At 43.5% G+C, this 27,809-nt stretch overlaps 1 protein-coding gene across 2 annotated transcripts; it reads left to right on the top strand.

Annotated features, from left to right (window-relative positions):
* The first annotated feature begins 178 nt into the window (after nucleotides 1–178).
* Adnp2 (ADNP homeobox 2) lies at nucleotides 179–27,732 on the top strand. Of its 2 annotated transcripts, none has more exons than XM_052201492.1 (4): nucleotides 179–518; nucleotides 9,553–9,673; nucleotides 18,920–19,009; nucleotides 23,758–27,732. In XM_052201492.1, the coding sequence occupies exons 1-4, from the start codon at nucleotides 358–360 to the stop codon at nucleotides 27,076–27,078; spliced, it is 3,693 nt and encodes a 1,230-aa protein (XP_052057452.1). In that variant the 5' UTR covers nucleotides 179–357; the 3' UTR covers nucleotides 27,079–27,732. The 2 variants fall into 2 exon arrangements, with proteins under 2 accessions (XP_052057452.1, XP_052057453.1); XM_052201493.1 differs by having other exon boundaries at nucleotides 474–522.
* The last annotated feature ends 77 nt before the right edge of the window (nucleotides 27,733–27,809 follow it).

The raw sequence follows: 27,809 nt of genomic DNA on the forward strand, positions 1-27,809 counted from the left end.
GGCTTCTTATTGGCTTGTTGGTATGGGCGGGGCCACCCACTTGCCTTCCACTGGCTCCGCCCCCATTCCATGCAAAAGAAGTCAGAGCTCTGGTGAGCCCATGTGATTGGTCATGTGGTCGATGACGGACTCGCCCCACCCCCTTTAATGACGTCACCACCAACACAAACTCTCTCGCGAGCTTGTCCAGAGGTGGTGAGGGCTCTAGACCCAGGGGGTCCAGGGTGGGGAGTTGCGGCAGGCCCCACCCCCTCCAGAGCCTCGAGGCCCGCGGGCTCCAGGGCCCTTGAGGGGTCGCTGGAAAGAGCCTAGGGGGTCCCCAGGCACACTCTACACCCATTGGCTGGCCTCGTCGGCATGCAAATAAGGCAACGTCACTTCCTGAGGCAGCTGAGCGCCATCTTCTCTTTCTGGCGCGCGGGAGGAGGGACGGGCGCGGGGCGGGGGTCCCGCCGCGTAGGCGGAGGACGCGGCGGTGTTGCGACGGCGGCGGGACGCGGCGCTCCTCGCGCCCCGCGGTAGGTACGGCCACCCAGGCCTCCGCTGCCCCCGACCCTCCCCGCGACCCACCCGCCGTCCACTCCTGGGTCCGCCCCGACGTCCCCAGCGCTGTCCGCTGCGCAGTCCCCACTATGGCCTGCCGCGCCGTCGCTACCTCGGTGCCTTCGGAATCCCGGACATTCTAGTGCGCGGCTCGGGTCCCCTCCGCGCCCGCTCGCGGGTCACGTGGGAGCGGGGCCGTTCTGGGGAGGGGGAAGGGCGGGGACAGGGGACGGGGAGGACGGAGGAGAGGACTGGGCAGGGAAGGGGGACCTGCGGAGTCCGGGCTCCGGGAACAGAGGCCGGGGATGGATGGGGAGAGGGGGCGGGGCAGGGACGGGACGCGACGCCGGGCGTGGCGAGTGAGAGTGGTTGGGCGCACAGGGAGGGTGGGCGAGGGCACTACCCGGAGGCGTGGGGAGACTCCGCGGTAGCGGGCAGGGCGCCCCTCTGCGGCGACCCGGGAAAAAGCTGAAGCCTGAGGATCAGCCCGTTGTGGAGGATGGCGGGATGCAGGGCAAGATTGTGGCCACGTCTGAAGCGCCTTGAGTTTTCTTCCGAAGGAGAGGCTGATTTCAGGCACTGCCGAGGGCAAATCTTTGCTCTTCATCCATGATGCTGCGGCATTCGTGACTGAATCGAAGATGCTGGATGTGAAATTTAACTTTGCATCTGCCATTTTAGAGGGATTAGAATAGGTTTTATTAGCACAATTTCTACAAAGGTTTAATTTGATGTAGTGTATTGTAAAGCAATACATAATTTTTGTAAGTATGCTTGAATTTGAACCATAACTCGTTTGAGTGTGGTGCTTAAAGTTAATGCGGTTAGGATGAGTGGTCGACTCCCATACAGGTAGCCAACCTGCAGTATACATTAATACCGACTGGAACCTTTGCCTGAAGGGTTTTGCTAGTTCGGGGCTTGGAATGGTCTAGTCTGATGTGAGAATAGGGGACAGCATGTGTAAGAGGTTATGGAAAGTCCGATGTTAAACTCTGGTTGAAACTTATGCATATTGCTTAGAGATAACACAGGTGGTGGTGATGTTGGCCACATAATAATGTCTTGGGTAGATGGAGGCCCTGCTCAGAAATTGCGTTGACACTGTGGTCCTTGGGTAGAGGTCCTTATGCACAGATTTGTACTTAGGATAGACAGGAAATGAAGTCATTTCAGGCTATTTTAGGCATCTCGGTGAGAAATGGGAGGAAGAGAGGTCTGGATCATTGGCTTTAGGGGATAACAGTTAATGCAGTTTTTAGCTTGATCTTGTCTTTGGATTTGTCGATACCGTTTTCATTTTAAATCAAGTTTTCAATGTACTATTGCTCCATTGGTGGTTCCCTATACCCTGGGAAGGTAGGGCTTAACTTTTTCACACTGCACCGAAATCTTTTGGCTGTTGCTAACCTGCTATTTAGAGAAAGCAAATTGATGAATGTCAGGTGGCTAGAAAGGGGTTTTCCTGTGGGTTGAGGCAGACTTTCTGAATTATAGTGTTTGGATGTTGCTAAAAGAAAGTCCTAATAGTTGGGGCATCTCACTGAGTTTTTGATTTAGATTATTCTAAACTCCTGATGATTACGTATAGTGCTTTACCAGTGTTGTCATCTTGTCAGTGCTCATGAAGTAAATTCCTTGCATTGTTTCATAGATGCAGGCATCTGAGGCTCAGAGAGATTAGGTGATTGGCTAGGTTTACTCAACTATAAAGTGCTTGAGTTGGTTTCATCCGGTAAAAAGCTCCAGGACCTGTGCTGTGACCCTTGCTGTGTTGCCACTCGAGATAAACCATTTTAAAAATCAGATCTTGCTGGGCCTGGTGGCCCATGCCTTCAGTCCCAGCACTCAGCAGGCAGAGGTAGGTGGATCTCAGAGTTTGAGGCCAGGTTGGTCTGCAGAGTGAGTTCCAGGATCACCAGGGCTGTCTTGAAAAACCAAACCAAACCAAACCAAACCAAACAAACCTAACCAAACCAAAACCCAGATTGTGTAGGAACTAAGATGTTTTGAGTCTTAAAGGGATTATCATCTGAAGTTTTTTAAAAATGTATTTTAAAGTATGTGCGTGCCTGTGTATTGGTATGCGCCCATGAGGGCAGGTGCTTGTAGAGGGGAGAAGATCATGTTGGATCCCTGGAGATCGTGATTGTCAGCCAATAAATGCACATTGCTGCTGGGAACCAGACTTGGTGTCTCTCCAGTAGCAGTGCATGAACTTAAACAAACAGTGAGCCACATCCTCAGCCTTTCTAACTACTTAAATAATAACTGAACAAGGACAACAATAGACATGTTAAAGTGGATTGGTGGGGGTGGGGCCAAGGGCGGGGAGATAAGGCCTCAACAGGCTACTAAGTGAGTGGGAGAGAGACAGTCCTCCTCAGGAAGAGCCTACTGATTGGTTATCACATACCAAGTGATAAGTCCTGAAAATGTACATAAAGTAGCATGCAGACTGATCAAGTTGTGTTTAGGAATATATATGCATACATGTGTATGTAACAACACTTCATGTAAAATGCTATGAGTTTGGAAGAGCAAGGGTTTGGGGAGGAAAGAAGTGATGTGATTACTATCAATAATAAAATATAAAGTGCTTATTTATCAGAACTATTCTTACATGGGCAGATACCAAAGCAATAAAAGGATATCCTTAGGAAATGTTATTTTATGCAGGAGTTGGGTAATTTGAAGTATTTCACTTTCTGGAACAAACAAGTTAAGAAGTAAGCTCGTTTACATAGGTGGGTAGGAAGCTAAGTTGGCTATCAACTACTCTTTGTGGAGGTGAAGAGGATATGCACATGTGAAAACAGGGTCCCATTCCTCCCTGATAATCCAGCATTCCGTGTATAACCTTGTATTTTAGGATAGATAAAACCTATAATTAGAGTATCTATCTTGTCCTTCCCAGAGTGATTGTCCACAGTAATCCAGGAGCGGTGAAGGGCTGCTGGGACATTGTAAAGCTTCAAGAAGTGCTTGCTTCATTTCTCCTTTCCTCAGGAAGGAATGGGGGGCACTTGTAATTCACAGTGAAAGAAAAGGGCTGGAGAGATGGTTCAGTGGTTAAGAGCACTGATTGCTTTTTTGGAAGGTCATGAGTTCAAATCCCAGCAACTACATGGTGGCTCACAGCCATCTGTAACAAGATCTGACGTCCTCTTCTGGTGTGACTGAAGACAGCTACCGCGTGCTTACATATAATAAATAAATCTTTAAAAAAAGAAAAAAGAAAATGAAAGACAAAAACCCTGAGAGTTGTTGGCACTGTTCCTAAGCCATGATCAAGTATCTGCAGAGCCCACTTTGTGGGTCAGGCACATCCTTATTCTGTGAGCCCCATGCTTCAGAGATCCACCTGGTCTGTAAGTGCTGTTGTTTCTGAAAGTGTACCAGGACCTTGGTCTTTCTTCCCAGATCCAGAATAAAGAAAGGTCTTGCCTGTGTGACTTGACACCGGTTTTTGGAAAGGGTAAATTTAGCATTCTTGTTTGAGCTGAGGTGATGGGCAGAACCACCAGCATTTGCAGAATGAAAAGTCCTACAGATAACAGTGGAGTTTGAAAGAGGCGCTAGCAGCAGCATGTTCGAGAGAGCAGGTGAACATAGCTGCCCATGGTCTTAGCCTGCCTGTTCTAGCTCGTGTCTCCGTCTGGCCTGCACAGTGATTGTGCTGTTTGGAAACCCAGCATTGCGGTTCAGCTTCTGATAGCATACGTTTTACAAGTGCATTCTATTTAAAAATTTTATTTTTATTTCATGTTCTGTGGGATTTTTTTTAAAAAGTTCTTTGTTTTGTACCACTAATGGTCCCTAAAGCTCCTAGGTAAATGACCTGACAGGAAACTAACTTACAATTAGCCCACTCCATGAACAGTTTTTTCCTTGTTATCTCTAAAAATGTTCTTCCTGTTAAACCTCAGCCTCCTCCTCCCCTGGTTTGATTCTTCTGGCTTTGAGTTCTAACATTGTTAGATTGGGGTATTATCTCCTTTGTCTCACTCGGTTTGATGTGACATGTTTGCCTAGAATGTGTTGGACCTCAGTCTGTATCCAGCCATCTGACTATTTAAAATTTAAAATTTTTGTTTACTTAGCGTTTGTGGTGTTTTGTGACATTCTTTCCTTGAAAGAAGTTCAGCCCATTAGGGAAACTGCCACTAGGTGGTTGCAACACAGTGAAGGAGGTAGCCCATTGTCCTGCTGAGTCCCAGAGTCCCAGAGACTGCCATCCTCTCCTTAGATAGGGATTACAAAGGCTATCAGGGTTGATGACCCAGAAACTGCCGCTGAGTTTTGGAGTTTTGGAAGACGGTACCAAACAGACCAGACAAGTTATTGCTCTATTACAGTTACCAATTTTTTAAAATGTTAGTAAAAGGTTGACTATATGGCTTTTTTTTTTTTAGTTGTGAAGTTAGTAGCTAAAATATTTCCTACTTTGATTAATACTTTTTAAAGCTTTTATAGTTTACATGGTTAAAGATACTAAAAATGTGTGTGTGTGTGTGTGTGTGTGTGTTTGTGTGTGTGTGTGTGTGTGTCTGTCTGAGTTGCATAGAACAGGTCAGAGGTCATCTTAGAGAAGTCAGGTTTTTCTTTACCATGTGCATCTTGGATCTGGCTTTGTAGCAAGCACATTTACTTACTGAGTCATTTCTCTGGCCCTAAAAATATTTCTGGAAATAATTACAGATTTACAGAAGAGTCACAAATGCAATACAGAGAGGTTCCCCCACCCCCAATCATTTGAAATCAAGTTGTCAAACAAGATAGGATAATTATTCCCCAAAGAGTTCTTACAAACAGGAACATCTTCTATATAAAGTCATCAGAATCAAGAAAGTGGTATATATACTGTTTAACCTTAGACTCCTTTGAAAATTTGGGAGTCATTCCAGTAATGTCATTTGTAGGAGAAGATTCAGATCAAAGTTACATTGTTTAGTATATCCTTCATTCAGGAATAGTTCTTGAGTTGTTTTCCTTTCATGATTTTAAAAAAATTTTAAATTACCGTTTTGCTTGTGTGTTTGTATATTAAACAAGTGTGGGAGTGTATGTAGAAGTTAGAGGACAGTTTGCATGAGTTGGTTTTCTTCTTCAGGGACAACCCAAGTGGCTTTGCTTGGAGGGAGGTAACTCAGTGGCCCTCATGATTTTATATATATGAAACTCAAATAGTTACCCCTTTATGTTTGGACAGTGCACTTCATATTTCAACCAAAAGACAAAAATTGCAGTTTCACTTTAAGGTGCAACCATGAAAATCCAGAAAGAGATGACATTTCTCTGGATCTTGTTTTTAAGCAGAATAAAAGTACATACAAGTGGTCTCTTCTTGTGGTCATTTTTGTGTGTTCTGTTTTCTAGCCCTGCAAGCCCAAGTTTTAACCCCTCCCCACCCAGTGCAAGTCACAGGCTCCTCTCATACTTTTGTGTTTGTGGTGGCAAAGGTAGACTTGCCTTATGACTTTTTTGTTTGTTTGTTTGTTTGTTTTTCTTCCCGTGACAGGGTTTCTCTGCGTAGCCCTGCTGTCCTAGAACTCACTCTGTAGACCAGGCTGGCCTCAAACTCAGAAATCCACCTGCTCTGCCTCCCAAGTGCTGGGATTAAAGGTATGCGCCACAACTACCCGGCTATGACATTTCTTGAAATGTAAAACTTGTTGATCTGTAAAGAGAATTGATCTGTGCAGCTGTAACCAGTCTCACAGGAGAACATTTCAGCACCTCTAGAAGCCAGTCTGTTTACTCATTGGCCTCCGCCAGTGTCTCCTAATCTGCTGTTCACCTGTAGACTTGTTCCATTTAGACAGTTCATGTGATGGCGGAAGGACTCTCCATCCAACATCTTTTCACAGAGCATAAAATTTTTGCATCAGCTCCCTTTTATTGTCAAACACCATTGCTTCCTCTGTACCTAGCATATTTGCATATCCATGCACCATTTGAGACACTCAGTTGTGCCCCATGTTTACAGAATTAGCTGCTACTCTTGCTTTCTTTTGTCTGTGTCTTCATTTATTTTTTTTTGGAGACATGACCTCACTATATTGTTAAAGTTGATATTGAACTATGATCTTTCTGCTTTTGCATTCTGGAATTATACCTGAGCTATGCTCATTAGTAGACTTACTGTAAAGAAGTATATGCCCCATTCTTTATCACATTTTTTAGCTTTTATTGGTCTAGACCACCTTGAGATCACTTTGTAGAGCAGAACACTTTATTAACAGATTCACAAGTCTGAATTAGAAATTTATATGGAATGTGGAGATAGCTCACTCTCTGCTGTGTTGGGAGACTGAGAACCAGTGGTGACTTGGGAGCTGAGACCACAGTTTCCAGAAGTACCTTTACTCCATGTTGGAGGATGTGGAATTCCCATATGGTCTTGGGTTTGTGTATAAATGTAGCTGGATTCCACAAGAAATGTGCATTTTTTGCCATCTAGTCTTAGATTTCATTTGTATGCCATTGCTTCTGCCATACTTGATTGGTTTGATTAGAAAGTTCTGTCTAGCATTCTGGTAGCTATTTCAGGTTCTGTCATAAGAGGAACTTAGAGGAGAGGTGCTGCATCAGGCATTTTCTTTGAAAACTGCCACAGGTTAAAATCTATTGCTGCCATTTCTCTGGTGCCTAAATTGCCTTGGCTTTGGCTTGTGGGGACTTTGTCCCAAGCTTCTTTCCTTGTCCTGTTGTCATGACAAGGACATGTCATGCTGAAGCTTTCTGTCCATCTTGTCTTTGCTTTAGCGGTAGAATTCTTTCCCTAAGGTGTTGTCTCTCCCTCTTTTCTCACTCCTTCCTTTGGTTCAGTTTGTGAGACAGGTCTCACATAGCACAGCTAGTCCTTGAGCTTGTTCTGCAGGGGAAAAGGCTTGGGAATTCTTGACGCTTGTTTTCTTTCTTTCTTTTGTTCTGGAACTTGTTATGATGTTAACCACTTTGGCTTCAAATTCAAGAGATCCCCCTGCCTCTGCCTCCCAAGTGCTAGGATTAAAGACGTTTGCCATCACTGTCCTAGTCCCTTGGTTTTTAGTAGAAGGCGGTATTTAGAAACAAAGGCTGGGGCCTTGTGTACCTCTGCTGTTGTCTGGGTGTGTGACTGCTTCCGAGTTCTCATGGGCAGAGATGGATACTAAAGGATAAATGCACATTTGTGTCCACCATGATGTATTAGCTTTTATGATTTATGTTTGCATGCTACAAACAGGTCACATTAGCACCTCCTTGTTAGGTAAGAACTGCAGATATTTTTATACCTTTCCAGATATTTTTAAATTGGTCTTATTGGGAGGTAATACATGTCCTGTAAAGTTCATCACTAAAAAGATAGCTATTGACATGTTCACAGAATTGGATTGTCCTCTTCTTGGATTCTGCCTTGAGGCAGAATTTTGTTAAATATTGTAAACTAGCCTCCAATCTGAGATTCTCCTGCTTCATCTTCCCAAGTTTTGGGATTGCAGGTATTTAACATTACTCTATTTAAAGATGATGTTTGAAAGTTGTCATTGTCCTTTCCAGCAAAACAAAAGACAATCCCTATTCCCTTCACTGTCACCAGTTCTCTGTTGAGGGCGGCCACTGCTATCTCTAGATAGATCTCTCGCTTTATGTACACATGAATTATAAGTATAAATTTGGTTTTTTGTGCTCTCTCTCAAGATTTATTTAGTTTATGTATGAGTACCCTTGTAGCTGTCTTCAGGCACCAGAAGATGACATCGGGTCCCATTATAAGTGGGTATGAGCCACCATGTAGCATTTGGGAATTGAACTCAGGACATCAGTCAGTAATCTTCAGCCCCAGAGTATGAGTTTTTTTTTTTTTTAAAAGATTTGTTTGTTTTATATGAGTACACTGTATTTGTCTTCAGAAACACCAGAAGAGGGCATCAGATTCCCAGTTAAAGATGGTTTTGAGCCACCATGTTGTTGTACACAGCTTTCTTTCTTTTCTTTTTTTTTTTTTAATGATTTATTTTTTTGATTTATTTATTTATTGGTTTTTTGGATTTGATTTTTTCGAAACAGGGTTTCTCTGTATAGCCCTGGCTGTCCTGGAACTTACTTTGTAGACCGGGTTGGCCTCGAACTCAGAAATCCGCCTGCCTCTGCTTCCCAGAGTGCTGGGATTATAGGCATGTGCCACCACTGCCCGGCTTTTTTAATGATTTATTTATTTATTATATGTAAGTACACTGTAGCTGTCCTCAGACACACCAGAAGAGGGCATCCGATCTCATTATAGATGGTTGTGAGCTACCATGTGGTTTGTGGGATTTGAACTTAGGACCTCCGGAAGAGCAGTCAGTGCTCTTAACCACTGAGCCATCTCTCCAGCCCGTGCACAGCTTTCTTAATGTGATGGATGTTGGAGTTGTACTTGAATAATTCTCTGAACATTCTTGTCTAGGTTTTAAGTTGAATTATCTTTCATTTTTTAAAGATACATTGTATTTTATGTGTGTGAGCGTTTTGTCTGCATGTATACTTTATGTGCAGAATAGACAGCCTGCATATGAGTTGTGAGAACTGAACTGGGCCCTCTGCAAGAGCAACAAGTGTTCTTAACTATTGAACCATCTCTTCAGTCCTGTTCAGTTATGGGTTCTTCATTCTAGATATATTAGAAATGTAACTTAAAAAAATTCCCCTCATTTTTGTGGAATTTTTGCCTTTTTTGATGGTGCCCTTGGAGACATTAGCTTTGTTAAAGTCTGCCTAATATACTTTTGTTGTGGGTCCTTTTTGGTGCTATAGTGAGGCTCTGTTGGCAAATCTAAAGCCATCAAAATTTATGCCTAGGTTTTCATCTTAGAGTCTGCAGTTTAGCTTCTGTGTTAATGCTAAGTTATGATGCTGGAGGGGAGAGTCAAGTGTCATTCCTTGGCACTGCCTGCTACAAATGATACTGTAATGTGTTACCAGCTATGTGAAATGATATTTGTATGTGTACATGTTATTTACAATTCTTTCTTCTTCTTTAAGGAAAATAGCAAAAATGTTTCAAATTCCCGTGCAGAATCTTGACAACATCAGAAAGGTGCGGAAGAGGGTGAAAGGCATCCTTGTGGATATCGGGCTCGACAGCTGCAAGGAGCTGCTGAAGGTGAGTGTCAGCTGATGCGAGGCCACGCACTGGGCGGGCCTGGTGCTGAGAGCGGAGAAAATCCCTCAAAAATCGGATTTCCTAAATAATAGGAAAGATAATAGGATGGAATCTAAGAGATGTAAAGTAACAACAAACCACTGAACTAAAGTACTGGCAATCCTACAGATCTCTCTGAGAGGGGACAGAAACTATTGGGGTCTCTTCAACAATAAATATACTTACCTACTTTAAGGCAAAGATTGACTTATTGTTAAGAACCCTGGTAACTTAGTTGTTCACTACTAGATTTCACTTACAACTAAAGCCTAATTCCAAGCCTGAAATAGTCTCCCCCCCCCCCCCCCCAGGTCTCTCTGTATATCCCTGGCTGTCCTGGAACTCACTTTGTAGACCAGGCTGGCCTCAAACTCAGAAATCTGCCTGCCTCTGCCTCCCAGAGTGCTGGGATTACAGGTGTGTGCCACCATCGCCTGGCCTGAAATATTCTTAATAAGATTAAGAAACTGGCCAGGAGATATAGCTCAGAGATGGAACACTTAACTAGTTAGCATAGTTCTCTGAACCAAATTTTCTACAAAATGTAAAAGTTCAAATGGACACCTCTGTTTCCACAGCCAAGAATGAAGTAAGCACAGAATTACCCATGGCTATGAGTAGACAGCAGCTTTATTTAGTATTTCTTCAACTGTCTAGCCATCTGTATAAGCTCAATGTTATGACAAGGAACTGACCAAAAGTGTGTGACTGTGACCTTAATTCACCCTTGACCTGTTACTATGCAGTGCTGGGTTTTGACATATATGTGCGTGTTGTGTAAATGCTATCAGGCCATACAACAATCTAATCATACCATTGTAGTGAGAATTTTGGTTTCTTTCAAAAGCCCAGAAATAAAAGAAATATTATGGAAATATGATTTTGTCTTAATCCCAGGTGTGGGACAAGGGGCTGCTTCAGAGTGCCCACAGCTGCTGTGATTGGCCTCCTGCCCTATCGAGCAGGGACGTGATTTTGCTAGTGGCAGATAATTTCTGTGATTGAGTGACATTTGGAGTTCTGGGTGCCTTTTCAGAGGCTGTAAGGGCCCTGAGAGGTGGGGCTTTTGGTAGGTTGTTGGTTGTGGTTAAGTAGTTGTACGGAAAGACGAAGAAATTAGATAATACTGATATTGAGGATCAAACTTGCCCCAAGGACCTTGAAACCCCTCTTGGGTAATGTTCTTCTGCCAGAAGGACTTCCTTTAAGCTGTGGTGTCAGTCGGCTCCACTAGCTCTCTAGTTCTCTGTCCTTTCTCCCTTACCTATGGTTGTAGATTTTGAGACAGTCTCACTGTGTTATGAGAACCAGGCTTGCTTTGAACTCAGAGAAATCTGCCTACTTTCTGGAGTGCCAGTATTAAGGTGCATTACTGTGCCTGGCTTAGGTTGGCATTTTTGTTATGAATTCTAACATCCTTTTTTAAAAAAGATTTACTCATTTTATGTATATGGGTGCTCTGTCTGTATTATATACACCTGCATGCCAGATAAGGGTAGTAAATCCCATTATAGATGGTTGTGAGCTACCATTTGGTTGCTGGGATTTGAACTCAGGACCTCTGGAAGAGCAGTCAGTGTTCCTGACCTCTGAACCATCTTTCCGGCCCCGCATCTTTTTTCTTAGAAATTTTGCTCTGCTCTTTTTCTTTATCTTATGTCTTTACCCCATGTTTCCAGTGCTGAAATTCTGATGTATGGTCTGTACTCTCACTTTGTCTGACTGGGTCTGGTGAACTTTGTAAAGTAAAGCATCAATACCAGTGGTTCCAGTCTTCCTAATGCTGTGATATAGATATCCTGTTAATATAGTTCCTACAGTTCCTCATGTTGTGATGACCCCCCCACCATAAAATTATTTCATTGCTACTTTATAACTAATTTTGCTAGTATTATGGATTGTAAAGTGAATATTTGATAATCAGATGGTCTTTGGTGACCCCTGTGGGAAGGGTTGTTTGACCCCAGAAGGTCATGACCTCACAGGTTGAGAATCATTGTTTTATATATAGTTTTCACTGGGTTTGGAGGATGTTGTGAGACTCCAGTATTCAGCAGGCTGCTGGCGTGCCAGTTAGAGCTCATCAGAGGGGTTTCTGCAGCCTTCTTCTCTTGCTGTGTTAAGGTTCCCAGGCTAAGCTAGGGATGATGGCTCATGCCTGTAATCCTAGCACTTGGACTTGGGAGGCTGAGGCATGAGGATTGTCTGAGATCAGCCCAGGTTATCTAGAGAGAGCCAGTCTATAACTAAATACATGCATACATACGTACGTACATACATACATACATACATACATACATACATACATATGTTTTTCCAGACTTTCTTCTGCAGCTTCAAATCTGTTCTTAATTCCATACCATTTATTATACAGTTTATTTTCAGTACAGATGCATTCATAGAAGTACAGTTTGGCCTTTTCTTTAAATGTGTTTTGTTTCTGTTCTCTGCTCGTGTTCTCCTTGGTGGTGCTGGTGACTGACTCACACATGCTGGGCGAGTGCACTGCTGTAGAGTTGCGCCTCAAACCTGGCATTTCATAGCTCCTTTTCTAATAAATGTTATAAGAGGAATTCTCTGTAACTCATTTTACTTTTTGTTAAAAATTAAAAAAATCCTCTAGTTGTGACTGTTTTGCTGTGTGTATTTATGCATCACTTTCACGCCTGGTGTGGAGGTCAGATTGTGAGTGCCACAGAGCCTCTGGAACTAGATTTACAGGTGTCTGGGAGCTGCCATGTGGGTGCTGGGAATTGAACTGGGTCTTCTTGGAGAGCAGCAGGTGCTCTTCTTGAGTCATTTCTCCAGCCATGCTTTCTTTCTTTTTTTTTTTTTCTTAATTTGTTTTTTAATCTTGTATATGCAGGTGTATGCGGAGGCCAGAGGACTTTGTGGAGTCAGTTTTCTCCTTCCACCTTTCCTTTTTTTTATTATATATTTTTTAGATTTTAGGAAAAAAAATCTTTAATGTGAGTGCTCTGCTGCATATACATCTGCATGCCAGAAGAGGGCATCAGATCCCATTATGGATGGTTGTGAGCCACTGTGTGCTGGCTGGGAATTGAGCTCAGGACCTCGGGAAGAACAGTCAGTGCTCTTAACCTCTATCTAAGCCGTCCTACCAGCCCCTATCTTTTAGATTTTTAGATTATGCTTTATGTGTTTGAATGCTTTGGTTATGTGTATGCATGTATACCATGTGTGTGCCTTGTGCCTGCAGAGATCAGAAGAGGTCATTGGATCTCCTGGAACTGAAGCCATCATATGAGTTCTGGCAATCGAACTCTGGTCTTTTATAAGAGCAGCACCTTAACTTGGCTGTTGAGCCATCTCCTCTGCCCCTCTTTTTTTTTTTTTAATCTTTATTTTTATTATATGTGTATGAGTATTTTTTTTATTGAAAAGAGAAGTAAAATACTTTATGATAAAATTAAAGATTTATATGGAAAATATTTCAGGTAAAATAGAAGAGATACATAGAAAAACACGCTAAAATTGACAATTTTCATGGAAAATTAAAGAGTAAAGTGGTACACATAAAACATTGCTAAATTAATTGAAATATGAAATAGAAACATGTTATGATAGAATTGAAGATTTATGTGGAAAATATTTCTGATAAAATTGTAGAAAAATAGAGAAAAACATGTTAGAATTGAAGATTACCATGGAAAATTTTATATAGATATAATAATGGTAGGCATAAAAGTATTCCTGAGTTGATTGAAAGTAGAATTATAAATATTTTCTGATAAACTTGAAAATTTACATGGAAAATATTTCTGATAAAATTGAAGAAATATACAGAAAAACATGTTAAGATTAAAGATCATAGAAATTATACAGATAAAATGATAGGCATAAAGATAATTCTAAGTTGATTGAAGGTGGAATTATAAACATTTTCAGATAAAATTGAAGATTTACATGGAAAATATTTTTGGTGAAATTCAAAAAAATATATAGACAAACATGTTGAAGTTGACTATTTCATGGAAAATTTTATATATAAAATGTAAATATAAAATACATATAAATACACATAAAACGGTAGATATAAAAACTCTAAATTAATTGAAGGTGGAATTAGAAACAATTGAAATAAAATCAAAGATTTACATTGAAAACATTCCTGATAAAATAGAGGAAATATATAGAAAGACATATTAAAATTGAATTATCATGAAAAATAATGCAGTTAAAATGGTAGACATCAAAATTACTAAATTAATTAAAAGGGGAATTACAAACATTTTCTGATAAAATAGAAGATTTACATGAGAAATATTTGTTAGTCCTATTTTTTTTATTGGGGAGTTGAGTCCATTGTTAAGAGATGTTAAAGAATAGTGATTGTTGCTTCCTGTTATTTTTGATGTTATTTTTATATTTGTGTGGGTATCTTTTGGGTTTGTTGGAAGGAGATTACTTTCTTGCTTTTTCTAGGGTGCAGCCTTCCTTGTGTTGGCATTTTCCGTCTATTATCCTTTGTAGGGCTGGATTTGTGGACAGATATTGTGTAAATTTGGTTTTATCGTGGAATATCTTGGTTTCTACATCTATGATGATTGAGAGTTTTGCTGGGTATAGTAGCCTGGGCTGGCATTTGTGTTCTCTTAGGGTCTATATGAGACCTGCTCAGGATCTTCTAGCTTTCATGGTCTCTGGTGAGAAGTCTGTAATTCTGATAGATCTGCCTTTATAAGTTACTTGCCCTTTTTCCCGTACTGCTTTTAATATTCTTTCTTTGTTTAGTGAATTTGGTGTGTTATTATGTGCCGGGAAGACTTTCTGTTCTGGTCCAGTCTGTTTGGAGTTCTGTAGGCTTCTTGTATGTTCATGGGCATCTTTTTCTCTAGATTAGGGAAGTTTTCTTCTATAATTTTTTTGAAGTTATTTACTGGCCCTTTAAGTTGGAAATCTTCGCTCTCATCTATACCTATAGACCTTAGGTTTGATCTTCTCATTGTGTCCTGGAGTTCCTGGATGTTTTGGGTTACCAGCTTTATGCATTTTGCGTTTTCTTTGACTGCTGAGTCAATGTTTTCTATGATATTTTCAGTACCTGAGGTTCTTCTATCTCTTGTATGCTGTTGTTGATGCTTGCATCTATGACTCCTGAATTCTTACCAAGGTTTTCTATCTCCAGAGATGACTCACTTTTGTGATTTCTTTATTGTTTCTAGTTCCACTTTTAGATCCTGGATGGTTTTGTTCAGTTCTTCACTTGATTGTTTGTGTTTTCCTGTAATTCTTTAAGGGATTTTTGTGTTTCTACTTTAAGGGCTTCTGTCTGTTGACCCATGTTCTCCTGTATTTCTTTAAGGGATTTTTGTGTTTTCCACTTTAAGGGCTTTTACTTGTTGACTGATGTTCTCCTGTATTTCTTTAAAGGAGTTATTTAAGTCTTTTTTTTTTCCTTTCCTTTTCCTTTTCCTTTTCCTTTTCCTTTTCCTTTTTCCTCTCCTTTCCTTTCCCTTTCCCTTTCCCTTTCCTTTTTCCTTTTCTTTCCTTTCTTTTCTTTTCTTTTCTTTTTTTTTTTTTTTTTTTTTTTTTTTTTTGGTTTTTCAAGACAGGGTTTCTCTGCATAGCCCTGGCTGTCTTGAAACTCACTCTGTAGACCAGGCTGGCCTCGAACTCAGAAATCTGCCTGCCTCCGCCTCCCAAGTGCTGGGATTAAAGGCATGCACCACCACTGCCCGGCTATTTAAGTCTTTCTTGAAGCCCTCTATCAGCATCATGAGATAAGATTTTAAATCAACTCTTACTTTTCCGCTGTGTTGGGGTATCCGGGACTTGCTGTGGTGGGAGAACTGGCTTCTGATGTTGCCATGTGACCTTGGTTTCTGTTGGTAGGGTTCTTGTGCTTGCCTTTCACCATCTGGTTATCTCTGGTGCTAGTTGGTATTGTTGTCTCTGGCTGGAGTTTGTTCCTCCTGTGGGCCTGTAAGCCTGTGTCCTTACTCCTCTGAGCTCAGAAGTGAAAGCGCTGCTGGGAGATCTCTCTCCTGGAAGGCTATGCCCAGAAGACTGTGGAGTTTCCCGGTTCCCTGGTGCAAATGGCTGCAGGAAGACTTCTGTCCCAGTTGCTCCACTGATCTTAGGCCCTGTGTGCTCCTAGCTGGGTCCCCTCCAGAGAGAAGGTGGAGATTTTACCTCTGCACTCAGAAGTGAAAGCACTGCTGGGGGATCACTCTCTCCTGGCAGGCTATGCACAGAAGGCTGTGGAGTTTCCCAGCTCCCTGGTGCAAATGGCGGCAGGAAGACTCGTGTATGAGTATTTTGCGTGTATGTCTGTGTACCATTGTGTACCTGATGCCTGAGGAGATCAGAAGAATGTGCTGGATCTGTTGTTGGTCCTGGAGGTGCAGGTGGTTGTCAGTGGCCTTTGCTGAGAACTGAAGCCTGGTCCTCTGGAAGAGGGCTCATCGAGTCCTCTAACCACTGAGTTCTCTCCAGCCCTTCTCCTTCTCCCTTTCCTGCTTAGCCGCCTCTCTGACACATACCTTTCATTGCTCATGCGCCTGCTTTGGAGTAATAGTTTACTCCTGATTAGATAGCTGAAAGGTTTTGCTTGGATATTGGACATTATTTGTTTTATGATTGCTGGATTTTGTGTGGTCTCCTACAATGCTGGGTAGTTTTATGGCAGCCTGACACAAGCTAGAGTCATCTGAAAGAAGACTGAGAAAATGCGTCTGTAAGATCTAGCTGTAGGGCATTTTCTTAATTAGTGATTGATAGGGGAGGGCTCAGCCCATTGTGGGTGGTGCCATTGCTGGGCTGGTGGTCCTGGGTTCTATGAGGAAGCAGGCTAAGCAAGCTGTGAGGCAGAGTATTAGCACTGGTGTAGGTAAAGGGAGTGTTTTTTTAACCATTGGTCATTAACTGTTAATTTGAATTAACTGACTCAGCTAATTCCTTCTTGATTATTAACGGTAAGCCTTGATTATAAAGACAGTACTATAAACTGTAAAGGTTATAAAATGTAGCTAATTGTTAGGTAGGGAGTGAAATTTAATTGCCACATTTAGAGATGCTGACCTGTAGTGCTCTGTTGTTGAGATTCTGGTTTCCGTGCAGATGGGTGTTCGTTTACAGGGTTATTTCCCCATGTTTGTACTGGGCGGCAACTGTGTTGGCTGTTTGATTACCTTTGTCTTGTCATGAAGTGTGTACTTTACTGACTGACCCACAATGAGGACTTGGGAGTGTTGCTGATGACAGGCTCATCTGGTCCTGTCATTTAACTAGCCAATAGCAGACATACCTTAGTGACCACAGAGGCCCTTCATTTTTTTTGAAGTGTCACCTTTCAAAGTAGTAAACTTTGCAGATGATTTGTCATGACACCCCTTTTCTTAGGGCTTTTCTGAGCCCTACTTTGGCCTTCCCAGTTATAGTATATTTTTGTTCTCTGTTCTGATGCCAAAAGATTACATCATGCAGGTGGTTCTGTTGCTTCCTCTGGAACTTTGCTAGGTCCAGTTCTGTGATGATGGCCTGTCCTTGAACGAGCTTCATTTATGCCCTTCATTGGCCCTTGTTCTGGGTTTCCTGGAGCGACTCTGAGGGCACTGCATACCTTGAAGTTCTACCTGCATCTTGACACACTTTTTTTTGTGAATGCTCTGCTGCACATACGTTATAGTGCATGGCAAAGAGAAAGCAAGAATAGGGTTTTACCTTCTGTTTAGAAGAGTGTCACGGGCCGTGTGAGCTTCAGAGAGATGTGGAATTCTCTGGCACAGTTCCCTTAGCAACTGCTGTCAAGCCTCTGTCTCCTGCAGCATTCCACACAGTTCTGCACTCTGCTCAGGTCCTGCTTGCTTGACCCTTCCTGGCAGTGTGGCTACATGTTTCTCTTGCTTGTGCTCAGGCCAGGCTGACTGCATTTGGGTTCCCTGATTTCTGCTTCTCTACTTCCCAGAAGCGCTCATCACAGCACTTGTCTCCAACAGGAGACAGTGTTTGCTTGTGCTACATTTTCCAGTACCTGTCTTTCTCAACTGTGAAACTGAGCTTGGAATCTCTCCAGTCTTAACAGTGACCTTCAGAGACTTAGTGTTGACTACAGAAGTGTCTGCTTCTCACCCGCTTTTACCCTGTCAGCTGTACATGGATGTGTACCCACTCCCTTTTCCTGCTCTTTGGTTGGTGTGCTGGACCTGGTGCCCTGCCCACAAGTGGCTCTTCCCTCACTGTCCCTCTTGTCAGACAGCTGCTGCTTAGTTCACTGGCTCCAGTCAGTAGTAGCACACTTCCCTTGTACCATGTTCATACCTTCTCAGTGGAGCAAGGTTTTGTTGTGTGTGTGTGTGTGTGTGTGTGTCTGTGTGTGTGATAGAGAAAATAATTTCTAGGGTTAGAGAGATAACTTAGCAGTAAGAACAGTGACTGTTGTTCTAGAGAACTCAGGTTTGATTCCCAGCGTCCATATAGTGGCTCTCAGTCATCTGTAACACCAGTTTCAGGGGATCTGCTGTCCTGTTCTGGCTCCCGTGGACACCAGGCATACATGTACATGGACCTGTGTAGGTAACACATACAAAAAATTTTAAAAAATGACTTCTGTTTTAGGGAAAAAAAGGAAACACTGGCTGTGTTTTTTAGATCCTGACTGAAAGGTCAGCCCTGCAAGGCGAGCGAGCAAAGGAGTGAGAGGCAGATTGCATGGCGGGGAAGCCCTGCTGGGGTGGGCTGTCGAGTGCATGTCAGTCCTTCTCTTGACTGACAGTGTGCTTGTGTGTGCTACATGAGTTTATGGACACTTGAGCCTTGCTACTGTGTATAAAGTATAGGGAACATTTTCTTATGGGAGAGATCTCTGCCATATTTCTTATAGAATTGTACTTTTAATGTGGATAATTTAAACTTTTTTCTTGACATGCATACTTTAAATGTCAACCTTTGCTCATGACTGTGCTTCCATTCTTTGCCATATAGATTTATGAGGTGACAGATTGCTTGATGATGGAGTTAATGCTTGTGGGAGGGGACTGACTGTATATGCAGGGCCTCGGCTCCTGAGGCACATGCTCTTCACGACAAGGTGTTGTTAAGCTGCCCAGGTTGCCTTTAGACTTGGGGATTCTCCTGCTTCAGCCTGGAATTACAGGCGTTCACCTTCCCTCCTAGCTTTATACCTTTGTAACTCACAGATGGATACATAATGTTTGTTTTTCTTCTTGTCTTTCCCCCCTTAAGGATCTTAAAGGCTTTGACCCAGGAGAGAAGTACTTTTATAATACATCATGGGGAGATGTTTCTCTTTGGGAACCTTCTGGAAAGAAAGCGGTATGTATTTTGTGATTTTTTTTCCCCCATTAGGACAAGTGATCTGAGGCTGGGCACACCATGGCTCTTCGGGCTGCTGGTTACTGAGAGGGTCTGTTCCTGAGGTGGGAGGAGGTGGAGCTTGAGTCTCTCTGTTCATGGCGGCTTGTGGATGCTGACAGCTGTCTACATGCAGTTTGGTGACCTAGCCAAGTGTTATAATGAGAACTGACTGGAATGAGAAGAACCTTTGTTAGTAATTCTTCTGAATAAACGCTGTGACATCAAATGTCATCCTCACACATCAGTAATAGCATTCCAGTCAGTGGAGGGCTGCATGTACAAAGGTGACTATTTGACATTATAATGGAACTAAAAATACCTGTTGTCTAGTGATGTAGTTCATAGTGTGATGCATTGCATTTTTTTGTAGGAATGCTAATCTTTTTTGGGGGTGGCAGGGTGTTTGAAGACAAGGTTTCTCTGTGTCGCCTTGGCTGTCCTGAAACTAGTTCTGTATACCAGGCTGGCCTTGAACTCACAGAGATCCACCTGCCTCTGTCTCTGCCTCCTGCCTCCTGGAATCAAAGGTGTCTACCACCACTGCCTGACTGATACTAATTTAACAAGCTCATGTGGCTGGACATATAAAAGTACTGTGTATGCAGTTTATAGTACATAGCACTTGATAATTGGGACTGTTACTGGTTTAGGGAAACTTGCATTGCTATAGTACAGGGATGTGTTCTTAGAAACGTGTTATTGGGTGATTTCATTGTCGTTCAATAGCCTGCCTGGACGTATAGGATAGCACACATAGACCTCAGCTCTGGGTGTGTGGCATGTGGCTCTACTGAACATAGGGAGCAGCTAGTGATACATGGTAATTATCTGAACACATCTCCTCAGAGAAGAACTGTGAAAGTACTGCACGTAAAAGATTTCTTAGAAGTTCCTATCTGTGGAGGGCCTAAGCTTGCAGGTCCTCCTGAAGCTGTTGAGGGCAAGGCAGGGAACGTAGGTGATGGATACTGCCAGCTTCCTGAGTGTTGCACATTTAGACTACACTATGGTTATAATTTTATAGATTCTTAATAGTTAATTTTTAATATTTTTGCTTTATAATTTTGACCTTTTATCTTTTTGACTTTTGTAAGAAAATAGTTAGCTTAAAATACAAGTATTGTGCATCTGTGTGGAAAAATTCTCTCTTCATACCTTTATTTCATATGCTTTACCTACTTTTATTTTTTTTTAATATTGCACATGTTCTCTCTCTCTCTCTCTCTCTCTCTCTCTCTCACTCTCACTCTCACTCTCACTCTCTCTCACACACAGTTCCACGTAGGCTTGTTGAGATTGTGGTCAGGACTGACATCTCCTACCCAGTATCCTAGTGGAGGGTCTTTGAGGCAGTAGTGTGAGAAGCCATCTCTTCTGATACAGTAATGCCCTCCTCTGCGTCGCTCCAGAGTGACCATTTGGCTTACCAGTTTCTTTTGCTACACATAGAACATAGAACCAGGTTCTCAGAACTATAGAAGATCTATCTCACTGTTATGAACTGAAGCCACCCAGAAAGGGAGCAGGGTTCCTCTGGTCGCCTAGGGAGCACAAAGGTTATTATGATCTGGGCTGAAGAAGATTGTGAAGAAGAAAAGTTCAGAGTGTTATGTAGAATCATTTTTTGAGAGCTGTAATTCCTTGGGGTGTGGATTCAGTTTACAGATCTGATCCAAACTGGGCTTCTGCTGATAGAGCACAAGGCTCCTTCTGCATGGGACATCCACTGCTTGGGAACAGTGTTGGTTGGAGTCAGAGGTTTGTATATGCAGGAGTGTGGATATCACTGTCCATCTGCATGCATCCTAGACAGGCAGAAGTACTGTGGTGCCCTCCAGAAAACGACCAGCTGTTGACCACAGACGTACTCTTCTCCAGTGAGAGTTGTGCTCATGTTTTTAACATTTGTTTATATATATAGTGTGTGGGGGCACACATGTGATATGGAGGTCAGGGAACAACTTGTGGGGATCAGTTCTCTCCTTTGACTATGTGTATTCCAAGGAATGAACTCTGGTTGTCAAGTTAGGGAAGAGAGCAGTGCCCAGCTGATTGGTTTCAGAGGACAGACCTTATGCTGTAGAGACTTGGGGTATATGCACACTTGTTTGGAGATGGTAGCATGCTTGGTGTCTTTGGCAGTGCTGAGTTACAAGGACACAGTCAGGTAGATGATGCTTTTCAAGTTTCTGATGTCTTGTTTGCTTTGTGTTCCTTTTGGCCTGCTCATGTAGGGTTTTTGGTATATACCTTTCTTTCCCATGAGTAGGTGTCTCCAGCTGGCATCGCCAGGGTGTGGAGCATGTCCCGGTTCCCTTCCAGGACAGCTGTCAAGGCTGTTTTGCAGAGGCTGCCTCATTTTGCTCCCCCAACTAGGAACATGCATGTGAGGAAACACTGCCTTTGCTTCAGTTTACAGCTTGCTGATGATGGATGATGTGAGCTGTTCTCCATTGTTGACTTTGGTATTCAGAGATGTTCTTTGATAAGGTTTTTAAAATCTGCTTTGTATTGAGATTTAAGCCTGTTCCTTGTGTCCTGGGCATCTGACCTTTATCAGATGTATTTAGGACCTGCTCAACTCTTCACATGGCTACTTTAGAACTGAAAACTTTAGCAGAGTCTTCAAGGAATTGAAGCTTCTTGCTCCCCTGGAGTACATTTTGTCATCTTTTCCTTTTGTTAATCATGCTAATGGGCATTTCAGAACCTTGGCGACCCTTGAAGATTTATTCAGCGTTGATAGATATAGCAGGGACTTTTCAGTTCCCTTTGCTCTTTGCTTGACTCATAAACTATACTCTTTTATTGAAACTACAACCTTAATTACTATTGCCTTCAGTTCTAAAGTCTGGGTTTCAGATATGTTAAATATGAAAAAAATATGTCTAGTGTGTCTGTTAGAAACATTGGAAGTAAGTTTTCTTTCTGCTTTCTCTTCAGTCTATAGCCTTCAGTTTGTGACTATTGCCTGAGGCTATTGTAGGTCCTCACAAATCTTAGAGCCCAGTTTTACTGGCTACCAAAAGTCATTAATATCGTGTTAAATTGTGCATCTACCTTATCGAACCCAAGTGGAAGGACAGTATTAGTAGGGAGTGGAGCAGGTGTATTTTTATAGAATGATTATGAGGCTGCAGTTTCAGCAAGGATGGGCCAACTCTGGGTTGCTAGTGCCATAGTCTACTGTGGGCCTTCATAGTAGATTTAGTCTGCTTCCAACTTGACCCAAGGGAAGAAGGAGTTGTGTGGTTTCTCTGCTCTGGGTCTTTGGACTTTGATGAGACTGGAGGCTTCCAGTGATTCTAGAGAACACAAGTCACTGTCGTAAAGTGACAGCTCTCCTGGATGCAAGTGAATCTGTTGAGTTTTCTGCCTTGTCAACTTAAAAAAATCTTATTCTTTGAGACTTTCAAACATGTATATAACATATTTTGATACCATCCATTCTGCTCCCGATTCCTACTCCCCAGACCTTTCTACTGTGACTACCTCTGTGCTGGTTAGCTTTATGTCAGCTTGACATAAGCTAGAATCTTCTGAACGGAGAGAACTTCAATGGAGAAAATGCTTCCTTCTGTAAGCTCTGTCTGTGAGGCATTTTCTTAATTAGTGATTGATGGGGAAGGGCCTAGTAGCCATTATGGGTTCTGTAAGAAAGCAGGCTGACCAATTCTTGATGAACCTAGCACTGCCCCATGGCCTCTACAACAGCTCTTACCCTGACTTCTCTTAGTGATGGACTGTTACCTGAAAGTGTAAGCTGAAATAAACCCTTCTCTCTCCAGCTTGCTTTTTGGTCATAGTGTTTTCATTACAGCAATAATAACCCTTACTAGGACACCCTTCTAACCTTTATGTAACCCTCCTTTTGTAGTGTGTGGGTGTCATCTGTTTGGATGATGCTGAAGATAGAATTTAGGGCCTTTGACATGTTCAGCAAGCTCTCCACTATTACCTGTATCTCTAATCTGTGTTTTTAATTCATTCATTTATTCATTTGTCCATCACAGACAAATGTCATGTTGCCCGGGTTAGCCTTATGCATTCTACCCTCTGGTTTCTTCTTGAGTAGTTTGGATAACAAGCCTGTCTTCTTAGTGCATCCATGTAGCCTAGATCTTACTTGTCTTAGGGACTGGGGAAAATACAGCTAAGGTCTTAAAGGTTGGAAGCCAGGTCAATTGTAGCTGAAGTCCAAGTTTTACAATTTGCGGTAAAGGGGAGAGTAATGGGAAGGCGGAGGACAGGAGCTTAGCCGCAGAAGTTAACTGAGTTTATTTCCATTGACGTTTTTTACTTAAAGAACAGACTGGAGTACAGATTGAAGTTCTAAGAGAAGTGGGTTGAGCTGATTGCTTAAGTCAGCAAGTAAGTTTAGATTAAATCCAGTGTTTCTATAGTCCATAAGTTAACAGAGTTGATAGTCTCCCAAATGGTTAAGAAAAAAGTGCCCAAAAGAATAAATAGTATTTGAGACACATGAAAATGATATGGATTGGACTAAGTACCCATCAACATGGTTTTGTTGGCGGCACAACTTAACTTACTCCTTAGCCTTCTGGTGGGGGCAAAGCAGAGGCCAAGGATCCTGCAGCATGGCTTCCAGTCGGAAGCTTCAGCTGGGAGAGCACACAGATGAGGGAGAGCATGAGGGAAGCCTAGTGACTTGTTCCTCTGCTGAAGACTTTCTTCTCTTTTGACAGAGATACCGAACCAAGCCATACTGCTGTAGTCTCTGTAGGTACTCAACAAAGGTGCTTACCTCCCTGAAAAATCACCTGCATCGATACCATGAAGATGAGGCTGACCAGGAGCTGATCATCCCCTGCCCCAACTGCCCTTTTGCCTCACAGCCCAGGGTGGTGGGCAAGCACTTCAGAATGTTCCATGCGCCTGCACGGAAAGTCCCGAGCTACACGGTGAACATTCTGGGTGAGGCGAAGACGTCGAGGAGCGATGTCATCAGCTTCACATGTTTAAAATGTAACTTCTCCAACACGTTGTACTACAGCATGAAGAAGCACGTGCTGGTGGCCCACTTTAATTACTTAATCAACTCCTACTTTGGTTTGCGAACTGAGGAAACAGGAGAGCAACCAAAAGCAAGCGATCCTGTTTCTGTGGATAAAATCCTGCCATTTGACAAGTACTACTGTAAAAAATGCAGCGCCATCGCCAGTAGTCAGGATGCCCTGATGTATCACATTTTGACATCAGATGCACATAGGGACTTGGAGAATAAGCTGAGGTCTGTGATTTCAGAACACATCAAGAGGACTGGGTTTCTGAAGCAAATGCATATTGCTCCAAAACCAGTGACCCACTTGGCTTTACCACCAAACAGCAGTACTCCGAGCATTGCAGCTCCTCCACCCTGCTTCCAGCTTGCTTTGCCACAGAACAGTCAAAGCCCTGGCACTGTGCAATCAGCGACTGTGGCCCCAGGCGCTTCTGGGAGCCTTACACAGTCCTCACCTACCACTGCCCAGTCTCATGTAGCTCTAGTCTCCAGCTCTTTGCCTGTGTGCCAGAGTAGCCTCACCCTGCAGCAGTCAGCTCCCCCGCCTGTCTTTCTTTCTCACAGTGTTGCACTCAATCAGCCTGTGAGTACTTCTGTGCTGCCCCTGACTCAGCCAGTTGGGCCTGTGAATAAGTCTGTTGGAACAAGCATCCTTCCTGTGAACCAAGCCATGTGCTCCGTGAACCAAGCTGTCCGCCCTGGAGTTTTACCCCTCACTAAGCCCATGGGGCCCATAAATAGACCTGTGGGGCCCATGAACAGACCTGTGGGGCCTGGTGTCTTGCCTGTGGGTCCCTCTGTTAACTCGGGGGTTCTCCAGGCTACATCTCCTGGGGTGATTTCTGTAGGTCGAGCAGTTCCATCCGGAGTCCTTCCTGCAGGTCAGGTGACCCCTGCTGGTGTGATCCCTGGGCAGACAGCCACTTCTGGGGTCTTACCCACTGGCCAGGTGGTTCAGTCATCAGTTCTTCCTGTTGGCCAGACAGCTCCATCTCGAGTTCTCCCTCCTGGCCAGACAGTGCCCTTGAGGGTTCTCCCTGCAGGCCAGGTGGTACCACCTGGGCTGCTTTCCCCAAACCAGACTGTCCCCTCGGGAGTTGTCCCTGTGAATCAGGGTGTGAACTCTGGTGTTCTTCAGCTCAGTCAGCCAGTAGCACCAGGAGTCCTTCCTGTGGGCCCAACGGTGAGGCCTGGTGTACTGCAGCTTGGTCCGTCTGTCAGCACCAGCATCCTGCCTGTGAGCCAGCCAGTGAGAGCTGGGACTTCACAAAACACTACTTTCCTTACTTCGGGCTCTATTCTCAGACAGCTCATTCCGACTGGGAAACAGGTGAATGGAATTCCCACCTATACACTGGCCCCAGTGTCTGTCACTCTGCCTGTGCCCTCTGCTGGAGGCCTTGCAGCTGTTGGACCACCACCCCAGGTGCCAGTGCAGTTCTTGCCCTCAAGCTCGGGCACACAGATGGGCAGCTCCTTGCCCAGCCTGCCCTCTCCACAGGTGCTAGTGAGCCCTGCCCCTAGTGTGTTTGTTCAGGCTACCCCACCTGTGGCAGATGCAAATCAGGCACTCAAACAGGCCAAGCAGTGGAAAACATGCCCAGTTTGCAACGAGCTCTTCCCTTCCAATGTCTATCAGGTTCACATGGAAGTTGCTCACAAGCAGAGTGAGGCTCAGCTCTGTCAGGTTTGCAATGAACTCTTTCCTGCCAATGTCTACCAGGTTCACATGGAAGTGGCTCACAAGCAGAGTGAGTCCAAGTCTAGTGAGAAACTTGAGCCTGAAAAGCTTGCTGCGTGTGCCCCATTTCTGAAGTGGATGAGAGAGAAGACAGTGCGCTGCCTCTCTTGTAAGTGCCTGGTCTCTCAGGAGGAGCTGATGCACCATTTGCTCATGCACGGCCTGGGGTGCCTGTTCTGTCCCTGCACTTTTCATGATGTCCGGGGCCTTGTGGAGCACAGCAGGACTAAGCACCTGGGCAAGAAGAGACTGTCTATGGATTATAGTAATAGAGGTTTCCAACTGGACTTGGATGCTAATGGGAACCTGCTGTTCCCTCATCTTGATTTCATCACCATACTGCCACGAGAGAAGCTTGGAGAGCGAGAAGTGTACCTGGCTATCCTCGCTGGAATACACTCCAAGTCATTGGTCCCTGTGTATGTTAAGGTGAGGCCTCAGCCTGAGGTTGCACCAAAGATACCTAACAAACAGAAGCTGACCTGCCCATTTTGTTTTGGCACATTTGTGACTGCTGATGCTTATGAGCTGCATTTGAAGGAGAGGCACCATGTCATGCCCACAGTCCACACAATGCTCAGGTCTCCAGCCTTTAAGTGCATCCACTGTTGTGGGGTCTACACTGGAAACATGACCTTAGGAGCCATTGCTGTCCATTTGCTCCGTTGTAGAAGTGCTCCCAAGGACAGCAGCTCGGACTTGCAAGTCCAGCCAGGTTTTATTGAGAGCAGTGAACTGCTGATGGTTAATGGAGACGTGATCCCAGAGTCCACCTTTCCTGTAAAGAGAAAGCTACCAGAAGGCCATTTAGGGCCGGAAGACCAGAGGGCTGGGGAAGAGCCCCAACTCGCCATAGACACTGACGGAAGTCCAGGGTCAGAGAAAAGTCTGAGCGCTGTGCCTCTGAAGAGACAGAAGAATGAAGGCAGGACAGAGGGCTCAGGGGTCAGCGATGGCTCACTGCAGCTGTTGGCGCTGGACCCCAGTAAGTACGAGAGCCATTCCTATGAGGAAAAGAAACAGTTTCTCAGAGATTATTTTCACAAGAGACCATATCCTAGTAGAAAAGAAGTGGAACTACTGTCTTCACTCCTGTGGGTGTGGAAAATTGATGTGGCTTCATTCTTTGGGAAAAGAAGGTATATTTGCATGAAAGCAATAAAAACTCACAAGCCCTCTGTACTTCTAGGTTTTGATATGTCTGAACTTAAAAATGTCAAACACAGACTGAACTTTGGTGAGTGTGACTCACAAGACCTGTAGAAGAGTAAGTCTGCAGTCTGGCTGGCTTCGGATACCCTGTTGTCCACCTCTCACTCTGTGCTAAGTGAGGCTCTTCAAAGGTGTTCCAGGTGCTCCGAAACCTGAAAAGGAAGTGAGCACACACGTCACAGATGAGCTGTTCTCTGCAGCTTGCCTTGCGCCTGTTTGAGTTTATCCTTCTGTCATGTAAATTAAATCTTTAGTATTCCATGCACGCCTTGTTTCCCTCGAGTGTCAATGTCAGTAGCAACAGCCTGGAATCTACAAATATTTGGTTTTTCATTTTAGGGAATTTCTGCTTATTTGAGAATACTTGATTAATAGAGAATGAAAGCATTGCTCCCTTAGTTTTCAGGCAGCGGCTAGTGACAGTACAGTTTAGAGAAGCAAATGCTCTCGATGGGTATGACTCCCTAAGGACATACTTTTAAGCATGTCCTTTTAACTTCTGCTGATTCTGTGAACGCTGTGTGCGTAAGAGAACAGATCTGATTTACACCTTTTCAAGTGTTTCCCGACAGCTATTTTTTTAATATCGTAATTCATTTAAAAAAACCCAAATGTTTTCCATTTATTAAAATACCCTGAATCTGAGGTCTGGTGTGTAGTAATAATCAAGTGTTGCTTTACAAATAAAGACTGTAGGAACAGAAATGCTTTATGGTACAAACTGTCTTTTGCTGTATTGACAAGTCATTTCTCCATTCAAAGGTAAGAAAAAATATTAGTGC

The sequence above is a fragment of the Apodemus sylvaticus genome, chromosome 13 (genome assembly GCF_947179515.1).
Source record: "Apodemus sylvaticus chromosome 13, mApoSyl1.1, whole genome shotgun sequence".
Classification (NCBI taxonomy): Eukaryota; Metazoa; Chordata; class Mammalia; order Rodentia; family Muridae; genus Apodemus; species Apodemus sylvaticus.

Excerpts from the sequence above, each read along its gene's own strand:
- Adnp2 (XM_052201492.1), top strand. The coding sequence starts at position 358 with ATGCAAATAAGGCAACGTCACTTCCTGAGGCAGCTGAGCGCCATCTTC. Across the intron at positions 9,674-18,919 it reads GCTGCAAGGAGCTGCTGAAG|GATCTTAAAGGCTTTGACCC; the intron begins GTGAGTGTCAGC and ends TCCCCCCTTAAG. Across the intron at positions 19,010-23,757 it reads AACCTTCTGGAAAGAAAGCG|AGATACCGAACCAAGCCATA; the intron begins GTATGTATTTTG and ends CTCTTTTGACAG.